Source organism: Camelina sativa, chromosome 7 (assembly GCF_030686135.1).
Source record: "Camelina sativa cultivar CO46 ecotype springtype chromosome 7, ASM3068613v1".
In the NCBI taxonomy this organism is placed as follows: Eukaryota; Viridiplantae; Streptophyta; class Magnoliopsida; order Brassicales; family Brassicaceae; genus Camelina; species Camelina sativa.
This window is the reverse complement of record NC_141886.1, coordinates 33,611,217-33,621,882: the sequence shown is the minus strand read 5'-3', so window position 1 is coordinate 33,621,882 and position 10,666 is coordinate 33,611,217. Positions and strand designations below refer to the sequence as shown.

General features: G+C 34.9%; 3 protein-coding genes across 6 annotated transcripts; all 3 read left to right on the top strand.

The window, feature by feature from the left end:
- Positions 1–873: 873 nt before the first annotated feature.
- LOC104703879 (uncharacterized) lies at positions 874–2,236 on the top strand. 3 transcript variants are annotated; one of them, XM_087456583.1, is made up of 5 exons: positions 946–1,007; positions 1,130–1,188; positions 1,308–1,457; positions 1,549–1,903; positions 2,008–2,236. In XM_087456583.1, exons 3-4 carry the CDS (start codon positions 1,338–1,340, stop codon positions 1,858–1,860), a joined length of 432 nt encoding a protein of 143 aa, XP_087312709.1. In that variant the 5' UTR covers positions 946–1,007; positions 1,130–1,188; positions 1,308–1,337; the 3' UTR covers positions 1,861–1,903; positions 2,008–2,236. The 3 variants fall into 3 exon arrangements, with proteins under 3 accessions (XP_087312708.1, XP_087312707.1, XP_087312709.1); XM_087456582.1 differs by lacking the exon at positions 1,130–1,188 and having other exon boundaries at positions 874–965; XM_087456581.1 differs by lacking the exon at positions 1,130–1,188 and having other exon boundaries at positions 920–1,007.
- A 422-nt stretch (positions 2,237–2,658) lies between these two features.
- Positions 2,659–5,593, top strand: LOC104703878 (uncharacterized). The gene is made up of 2 exons (XM_010419967.3): positions 2,659–4,699; positions 5,314–5,593. Exon 1 carries the CDS (start codon positions 2,701–2,703, stop codon positions 4,375–4,377), a length of 1,677 nt encoding a protein of 558 aa, XP_010418269.1. The 5' UTR covers positions 2,659–2,700; the 3' UTR covers positions 4,378–4,699; positions 5,314–5,593.
- Positions 5,594–8,386: 2,793 nt separating this feature from the next.
- On the top strand, positions 8,387–10,240 carry LOC104703877 (pentatricopeptide repeat-containing protein At1g63150-like). 2 transcript variants are annotated; one of them, XM_010419966.1, is made up of 2 exons: positions 9,593–9,808; positions 9,887–10,240. In XM_010419966.1, the coding sequence occupies exons 1-2, from the start codon at positions 9,593–9,595 to the stop codon at positions 10,238–10,240; spliced, it is 570 nt and encodes a 189-aa protein (XP_010418268.1). The 2 variants fall into 2 exon arrangements, with proteins under 2 accessions (XP_087313751.1, XP_010418268.1); XM_087457625.1 differs by having other exon boundaries at positions 8,387–10,240.
- The last annotated feature ends 426 nt before the right edge of the window (positions 10,241–10,666 follow it).

Sequence of the window (10,666 nt, the reverse complement as noted above, 5' to 3'; positions counted from 1 at the left end):
AATTAATAAAAATTGACCATTACTATTAGACATTTTGATCTCAATAACTTAGGGGAACAACACACTATATGAGACAAAACCATGTGACGTTTTATCATTAGTGTTTTCTTTTTAACAAAACGACATTAATGTTTTTTCTTAATTTGGGCGTTTACGCCACAAATGACAAAATCCCAAGATCCAAAGAGTTCTCTTACTAATGATAAATAAGGAAACGACAACAAAACGTTTCTAAGTTTAACTATAAGCACAGTTCGGTAAAATATTCGTTAGATTTGTTTGGTTTCCAAAAATCTGGATATTTGTAATTTTACAAAGCAAATCAAATACGAAAAATTGGTATTCACCAATACTATAATTTAAATAGGAGAATATCCGCTCCACCCCGGAATATACAAATGCATATAAATATAGATAATCATATATATATATATATATATATATATATATATATATTATAATTTTACCTTTTTATAATTTTCTAATCATCAAATTAATTATTTAAACTACTAGTTTTAACAAATAAATAATTTTGGTAAAATATTACTATTTTTGGATTAAATTTTAGGTTTTCTATATTTTAATTTTAATTTTAACATTTTCTAAAAATAGATACTTAACGAATCAAGTATCCGGCAAACAGTTTGAATTTTAATGTAAACAAAATATTTTCAAGGATAATACAAGTAAATGTTTGATTATATTATAATTTAGTGCATAAATTCATTAAGTGTAACGTTGAAAAGATATTTTTTTCAATACCTTAAAAGGTGTTGATTAGTTCTACGGCTATATTCATAAAACGGTGTGTAAAATAAAAATTATTTTATGGGCCTAATATTGCTTAAAATATTGGGCTTAGAAAGAACAATTGTGTCTTATCAACTTAACAACGTCCAGTTAACTTCCCCCCTGCTTTAATCAGAGAGAAGAAAGAAACCCTCGTTGCGTCCACCAAATCTGAGGTAAAAGATTGATTCTTCTCTCTGTTCCTCTCCACCAATTTGGTAATGCTCTTTTGTAGTTCTTCCTCTAAATCAAAATTTTGGGTTAATTGTATTAAGTTTGATCTCTCGTCTTAGCATTTCCTTGTTCCTGACGTTAAAATTTTTCCTTTTTGATTGTTTAGGTTTCGTTTTTTAAAACCATTGATTCGATTCGCAAAATGTGTTATATGTATCATTGATCGTGAGCTTTACCCATAGATCTCTCTCTTATTGATTTATTTAATGAAAGCATGTGTGATGCAAATTTGATTCAATTCCTAAAGTTGCTTCCTTTTTTTTTTGGGTTTGATGCATCTGTAGTGTTGAAATCTTGGTTTGGTGGTGAAGACAATGCAGTTCAAGAGAAGATGTGTGACAGTTTACAGAGATTTCCCTGAAGGTTGTGGTGTTCCTTCAAGACGTAAATCATCCAATGCTGATGATGAGTTCTTAAAGCAATCTGTGTTTCAGGTAAAGAAGAGTCATGATTACATTGTTGTGAGTGACTTTGTAAGAATGTCTAAGAGCTTGAAAAGTTGGTTTTTGAAATGTTTTCCTGCAGGCTCATGGATACTTCCCTGACATAAAAGAGGCATCATCAGATCCTTGGGAGACAAAGACTTCTAGAATTGACGGTTTGAGGGAAGATGGATTGATTCTTGAATCTAATGGAGGTGTTAAATATCATCAAGAGGAAAAAGGTATAGGAGAAAGAAGGGAAGATAAGCAAAAGAACACGTCTTGGGTGAAGAACAAAGCTTTGATGAGTTCACATAACTCAACTTTTACACAAAAAAAGAGAAAAAAAAAGTGGAGTTGCGACAGGTGTTATGGATACCTCAAGGAGAAGTATTGTTTTGGGACTCTCAGCTAAGCCGAATTGCCCTTGGACACACCCGAAGAAACGAGTAAGAAAGGTGAACCTACTTGTCTTCTTTAGTTTGTTTCTTCTTCTCAATTTATGTTACTTGGTTCTTGTTTATATGATTGTTAATGTAGTGCAACCATTTTGAAAATGCAGGCGAAGAATCAGGTTACTCTCAAATCAAGACTCTTTCTTTAGTTACTTTTATAAACCATAGGTTTGTAGAAGTAAGTACATTACTCTATTACATTACTACAGGTTTCAGATTAGATGAATCTGAATACAATATCTCATTTGTGTAGCAGAATTTGACTGACTTGTTTTGTTACAACTTTGGTATATTTTTCATCTGATTTTTTTTTGGTCAACAATCATATTGACTCAATGAAGGGCTGTTCAGTGTTCAATTCTGATAACCAAAACAAACCAATGGACAAAACCGAAAAATCGAATTCGAAACCATACCAAAAAAAAATTGACCAAAATTGAACAAACCAATCCCTGTTTAACTGAACACCACTACTTAACAAGAAACTCTATCCAATCTGAACTGAACCGAACCCGAGGTTAAAATACAAACCTAATTTGTTTTCTCAATGTATTCGGTTTGATACAGCAAAAAAAAGATGGGACAAAAACTCTACCCAATCTGAACCGAACCGTGGTTTAGACACACACCAAATCCGTTTTCTCATTGTACAGTATTCGATTCGATTAGGTTCGGTTTGATACAACAAATAAAGATAGCTAAACCGAAACTAAACCGGTTTTAATTCCCATCTCTTTCAGCAAACACTTCCGTTTATTAGGATTCTCTGAGTCAGACCAAAAATCAAAATCGGAGAAACAATGCAGAGATCGATTGCGATGACGGCGACGAGGCTTCTTCATCGCAATCTTCTCTCTGAAGGTAAACCTAGAACCGCTCCGTCTTCTCCTCCTTCGTTAAGCCATTGCAGTTCCTGTTGTTGCTGGGTACGACGAGCTTCTTCTTCTAGCGTCAATGGTATTATTGATTTGCGAGAGAGATTAAGCAAAACTCGGCTTCGCGATATAAAGCTAAACGACGCGATTGATCTCTTCAGCGACATGGTCAAATCTCGTCCTTTCCCTAAAATTGTAGATTTCAATAGATTGTTATGCGCCATTGTGAAGATGAAGAAGTACGATGTTGTAATCTCTCTAGGGAAGAAGATGGAAGTTTTAGGGATTCGTAATGATCGTTATACGTTTAACATTGTGATTAATTGTTTCTGTTGCTGTTTTCAAGTCTCTCTTGCTTTATCTGTTCTTGGCAAGATGTTGAAACTTGGTTATAAGCCTGATAAAGTCACGTTTGGGTCTCTTGTTAATGGGTTATGTCGTGGGGATAGAGTCTCTGATGCTGTTTCTTTGGTTGATAAAATGGTGGAGATTGGATATAAACCTGATATTGTGGCTTACAACTCGATCATTGATAGTCTTTGCAAAGCCAGACGTGCTGATGATGCTCTGGACCTGTTCAATAGAATTGAAAGGAAAGAAAGGATAGGGATTAGAGCTAATGTTGTTACATTCACTGCGGTTGTTAAGGGTCTTTGTGATTCAGGTAGATGGAGTGATGCTGCTCGGTTGTTGAGTGATATGATCAAGAGGAGAATCGCACCTAATGTGATTACTTACACTGCGTTGCTTGATGCGTTTGTGAAAAACGGAAAGGTTTTGGAAGCTAAAGAGATTTTTGAGGAGATGGTACGAATGTCTATTGATCCTGATATTGTTACTTACAGTTCGTTGATCAATGGACTTTGTATGCATGATCGCATAGATGAGGCCAACGAAATGTTTGATTTGATGGTTAGCAAGGGTGTTTTACCGGATGTGATGAGTTACAACACTCTTATAAATGGGTTTTGTAAGGCGAAGAGAGTAGAGGATGGGATGAAAATTTTCAGTGAGATGTCTCAGAGAGGATTAGTTAGCAATACAGTCACTTACAACACTCTTATCCAAGGGTTTTTTCAAGAAGGTGATGTTGATAAAGCTCAAGAATTTTTTAGTCAGATGGATTCTTTTGGTGTCTCTCCCGATATTTGGACCTATAACATTTTGTTAAGTGGTCTTTGTGACAACGGGGAGCTAGAGAAAGCATTGGTGATATTTGAAGATATGCAAAAGATCGAAATGGATCTTGATATTGTCACGTATACTACTATTATCCGAGGAATGTGCAAGACTGGTAAGGTTGAAGATGCTTGGGGTTTATTTTGTAGCCTCAGCCTCAAAGGATTGAAGCCTGATGTTGTAACATACACGACAATGATGTCAGGGTTGTGTACGAAAGGTCTACAACGTGAAATTGATGCTCTGTATACAAAAATGAAACAAGAGGGGCTTATGAAAAATGACTCCACGCTATGCCTTAGAGATGGTGACACAACCGTATCAGCCGAACTTATCAAAGAAATGTTGAGCTGTGGCTACGCACCATCCTTGCTTGGAAACAGAAAGTCTGCCTGTCGCAACAAAGTTGTGTCTCCCTTGTAAGTGTTACAGGGATTTGTGCATTTCCACTGTGTCGATATGTTCGGATTTTGCTGTTTCAGCGGTGAATAAATCACTGGCACTTGGTGTTTCTCTGATTCGAGTTGAGAAATCCTCAATTGCTTCATCCAACCATTGAGTAATGGTGGTCAGTGAAGTGTTACCGAATGGAGATTCTGATTCCTGATTGGAGATTCTGGATTTGGGTTGTACATTTCAAGGAATTATCTGGGAGGATTGTATTCTGTGATCACCAGCAGCAGCAGTTCTATCGATGGTGCTGATTAGCGTTACTTCATCTTCTCCTTTTCATCTCGCGCTAAAGGTGAAATTTCTGTCTTTGGTAATCAAATCACATTTTATAGTTTGCTCGTGCTGGATAAATGGTTCATGGCTTCATTTCTCTTTTGAATGGGTTGAGATCGTTTTTACTACCAGGTTGAAGTTGTTCTGGCTTTTCTGTTTTGATTGAAACTGGTATGCAAAGCTATGACGTCTTAAGTTTGGTTAGCGTTAGAAACATTATAGAAATCGACCTCCAATACATTTTTAGTATCCCTCTAAAAAAGGGATTCTTATTATCAGGCTTTCTTCTATGCAACTCATCCCTGATTCATGCTTTCTTTGACTCATCTAGCTTATACATCACCGCAAATTCTTCTGTTTTGAGGATACACGTATCACTCACTCAATACCAATGGAAGTGTTACTGTTGATGAACTCTTCTTATCAGGCTTTCTTCTATGCAACTCATCCCTGATTCATGCTTTCTTTGTCTCATCTAGCTTATACATCATCAAAAATTCTTCTGTTTAAGTATCACTTACTCAAATTACTGTTGATGAACAGAAATACATGAATAATCTTTTGCTGTCTTGCGCTCTCTGGGGTGCATTTTACATTAGAGTACTAAAAACCGGGTTTGGCTACGCAATGCAGGAAAAGCAGAGGAATGTAGGAAAAAGATGTATGCGGCTCAGCTTGAGGAAGAATGATCACCACTAGGTTTCTCACAAGCTTATCATGATTCCTCTCTTTGTACGTAAACATATAGGAAAAAAATGCTCTGCCAGAGGTTAGAGAAAGCCATGATGTTGTAATAAAAGGCAAAGCTTCTCACTTGTAAGAGAAATATCTATTTCCCTTGTCAATGTTATCTTTTGATCTTCCTAGTAATTTGAACTAGAAAACGTAATAAACAAAGAGAATGCTTGTGTTGTGTTGTGTGTGTGAAGCCATCAGGGTTTGTTCCTTTTCAAGACAAAAACTACAATTTCTACTGTTTGGTTGATATACTAACAAGTAACAACCCACAATTTTGTAAAAACTTTTGGCTTGCCGTCTGATATTTTTCCTGTGTTCAAAATTTTACATATGAGTAAATAAAAATTCTGAATTGTTATATTGAAAATGAGTAAAATTGATTATTGACAAAAGGGTCTTTTAAAAAAAGGGAAATGACACCCACACCCACTTTTTCCTAAAGTATTATCACAAAAACCCACTTTCCACTCATGGTATACTTTCCCAAGTTTTTTGCTTATGTGTTCACTTTCCTTTTACATTTTTGCCCTTACTAACAACTTACCTCTCTTTCTCTCATTCTTTTCTCTCTTTTTCTCTTCTTTTTTGTTGTTAACACTTTAACAAAGTAAAATATATTTATTTGTTATCATAAAACAAATTTTCTATTTATTTATATAAAATATGTTATGATTATATATTTTCTACAATTTAAGATACATATTGTTATATTTTTTATGAATTTTTAGATTATACAGTATCCATCAGTCGTTGAACATTTGTTCAATTATAAGTGGATAATCAATTGCAGTATTGTTAATAGATAGTTACTTGTGTTTATTCATACAAAATATACATACATAAATTTGGTTAGATCTTTATCCATAACATATTATCCATAACACAACATAGACCAAATAAGTACAAAACCCTTTAATTCTAAATTTTAAATCCTAGATTTAGGGTTTAGGGTTTAGGGTTTAGGGTTTAGGGTTTAGTAATGAAAATTTAGTAACTTTAGTTGGTGATAAACATACTAAATTTTAAGTTTAGTAACTTTAGTTGTTGACAAACAAAAAAAAGTTAACCTTATACCCTAAATATTAAATCCTAACACCACATAGACACTAAATCCATATAAGCCCAAAAACGTAAACCTTATACCCTAAATCTTAAATCCTAAACCCTAAACCATACACCTTGAACCCTAAATCCTAAACCATGAATTAAAAATATAGACACATCATCCACATACCTAAACCTAAACTTTTAACCTTAACCCCTAAATCCTACACCTTGAACCTTAGACAATACAACTTGAACTCAAAACATAGACATTGAATCTATATATCATCTAAAGTCTAAACCCTAAACTATGGTGATGTTTGAACATGCAACAAACTTGTCAATAAATTTCATCTGGATTGCTTGTCCACGTGGTCAGAGTTTGGTGGATAGGCTTAGAGATTAATAATGACCATGTTTGTTGTGTTGTATGCTTCTAGTGACACTTCTAAGTTCTAATATCTCTAATTCTAGCTTAAAAATAGTACAAAAACATTTGGCTAAAAGACATCTAAGTGGCTAAACTATAGTGATGTTTGAACATGCAACAAACTTGTCAATAAATTTCATCTGGATTGCTTGTCCACGTGGTCAGAATTTGGTGGATAGGCTTTGAGATTAATAATGACCATGTTTATTGTGTAGTATGCTTCTAGTGACACTTCTAAGTTCTAATATACCTACTTCTAGCTGAAAAATAGTACAAAAACATTTAGCTAAAAGAAATCTATGTGGCTAATTTATCTTGGACAAATTTCTGCTCATGTAAAGAATGAGCAAGATATTATAAGATAAGTATCCATAACTACTAATCCACATGATTGATATTCAATGTTCTAAATAAATCAATGTTGTTAATTTTTATTTTGTTTATTAACCACTTATGAGTGTATATGTTTCTGGACCAACACAAAATATGAAGCAAGGAGCTCATGGTGTCTATGGATTTAATTGTGTGGATGTTGTATGATGATTCTTTGGTCTGTCTACATTGGTATCCACAAAAAAATATCCACATGATCACATCCATAGCCACCATTCAACTGCTATTCTTCAGCTTAATGTCTAGATATGCTTTGTAAATCCATGGAGACCTATCCACAGTTTCTCTATCCACTAAACTTTGTTTTTTTTTTAATAAAGTGAATAATTTTGGTTTTAGGTTCAAGGGTTTATGTTCTAGGATTTAAAATTTAGAATTAAAGGGTTTTGTACTTATTTGGTCTATGTTGTGTTATGGATAATATGCTATGGATAAAGATCTAACCAAATTTATGTATGTATATTTTGTATGAATAAACACAAGTAACTATCTATTAACAATATTGCAATTGATTATCCACTTATAATTGAACAAATGTTCAACGACTGATGGATACTGTATAATCTAAAAATTCATAAAAAATATAGCAATATGTATCTTAAAATGTAGAAAATATATAATCATAACATATTTTATATAAATAAATAGAAAATTTGTTTTATGATAACAAATAAATATATTTTACTTTGTTAAAGTGTTAACAACAAAAAAGAAGAGAAAAAGAGAGAAAAGAAGGAGAGAAAGAGAGGTAAGTTGTTAGTAAGGGCAAAAATGTAAAAGGAAAGTGGACTAATAAGCAAAAAACTTGGGAAAGTATACCATGAGTGGAAAGTGGGTTTTTGTGACAGAACTCACACCCAAAGTCGGTTTTCATGACATTTTCCCTTAAAAAAAGAGGACAGAATAAAAGAAGAACGCGCAAACCGGAATGTCAAAAGAAAAAACACAAACCGGCAAGACTCCAGTTTCCCAATTATAAAAGGTTAAACTAAACCGGTTCCAGGTTAACTAGACACTTGATGTTGTTCATACTGAGTGTTGTTTTTTTACCAGAGAGAGAGAGAGAGGAAACCTATATCACTTTGAAGCCAATTGGAGAGAATGAGGTTTGCGATTGAATCAATGATAGCAAAGAGATTTCTTCGTCGGAGTCATTACGAGAAAGATGCGTGTTGCTGGATACGAGCTTTCTCTGGTAAGAGTTATAATTTCAGAGAGAAATTGAGTAGTAGAAGTGATTTAAAGCTAGACGATGTTGTTGATCTGTTCAGTGTTATGGTCAAGTCTCGTCCTTTGCCTTCAATTTTTGATTTCAGTAAATTGTTGAGTGCCATTGCCAAACTGACGAAGTATGATGTTGTCATCTCTATGGGGGAGCAGATGCAAAAGCTGGGGATTTCACACAGTCTTTATACATACAGTATCCTCATAAACTGTTTCTGTCGCTCTTCTCAACTCTCTCTTGCTTTGGCAATACTTGGGAAGATGATGAAACTTGGTTATGAGCCCAGCATTGTTACGCTTTCTTCGCTTCTCAACGGGTACTGTCACGGCAAGAGGATTTCTGATGCCGTAGCTTTGGTTGACCAAATGGTGGCAATGGGATATCAACCTAATACTATTACATTTAACACTCTTATCCATTGCCTTTTTCTTCACAACAAAGCTTCAGAAGCAGTGGCTTTAGTTGACCGGATGGCTGAGAAAGGCTGTCAACCAGATCTGGCTACATACGGTGTGGCAGTCAATGGACTATGTAAGAGAGGTGACATTGATTTGGCTTTAAATCTGCTCAAGAAGATGGATGAAGGGAAAATAAAGCCTGGTGTTGTAATCTACAGCACAGTCATTGATAGTCTTTGCAGATATAGTCACGTGAATGATGCTCTAAACCTGTTCAACGAAATGGAGAAGAAAGGAATTAGAGCGGATGTTGTGACCTACAACTCCCTCATAAGTTGCCTTTGTAATTACGGAAGATGGAATGAAGCCTCTCAACTACTTAGAGATATGATTGACAGGAAAATCAGTCCTAGTGTAGTCACTTTCAGCGCATTAATCCATGCGTTTGCGAAAGAAGGGAAGCTTCTAGAAGCTGAGAAATTGTACGAAGAGATGATCAAAAGGTCTATAGATCCTACTATTTACACGTTCAGTTCATTGATCAACGGGTTTTGCATGCACGATCGTCTAAACGAGGCTAAGCAAATGTTTTCTTTGATGGTTAGCAAGGATTGCCTCCCAAACGTAGTGACATATAATACTCTTATAAATGGATTTTGCAAGTCTAAGAGAGTGGAAGAAGGTATGGAACTCTTCCGCGAGATGTCTCAAAGAGGATTGCTTGGAAACACAATCACTTACAACACTTTTATCCATGGGTTATTTCAAGCTGGAGATTGTGAAAAGGCCCAAATGGTATTCAAACAGATATATAATGATGGTGTGCCTCCCAATATCATGACATACAACATTTTGTTAGATGGACTTTGTAAAAACGGAAAGCTAGAGAAAGCATTGGTGGTATTCGAGTATATGCAAAAGAGTAAACTGGAACTTGATATATATACATTTAATATTATGATTGAAGGGATGTGCAAGGCTGGGAAGGTGGAAGATGGGTGGGATTTATTTTGTACCCTCAGTCTTAAAGAAGTGGAGCCTGATGTTATAACCTACAATACAATGATCTCAGGATTTTGTAGGAAAGGTTTAAAGGAGGAAGCAGGTGTCTTGTTCAATAAAATGAAAGAAGGCGGACCTCTTCCAAATAGCCGTACTTATAATACGCTGATCAGGGCGCATCTTAGAGATGGTGACAAAGCAGTATCAGCTGAAGTCATCAGAGAAATGAGGAGTTGCGGGTTTGTTGGAGATGCTTCAACTTTTGGCTTGATCACAGATATGTTGTTTGATGGGAGATTGGACAAAAGCTTCTTGGAAATGCTTTCTTAAAACATTCACAAGGTTCATCATAAGCCTGTTATGTTTCTTTTCTGGTAATTACTGTCTAATGCCCCAAAACTGAGAAAGCTTCCACTCTAACTCTAAAAGTTGCTCAAGTGGTGAAAAGGAACTCGTTATGAAGTTTAGCGATAAGAAACGGGTTGAAGATATTGAATGGGAGGAGAAAGCTAGGAAAGCTCGTTTCTTAGAGCATGGGCATTGGTGTCCCCATATTTTTGGTCCCCAAATTTAATAGTATTATTTTGAAAGGTTCTTATTTTTAGTATGAGCATTGGTGTATGTTTCTACAAGTGGTCTCATCAAATACTCTAAATGCTGAATCAACATCATATCCTTTGTCATACATATAAATAAGTGAATTGCACACAAACACATCTACCAAACCAAGAAACAGAATCTCTCCAAGTCATACAA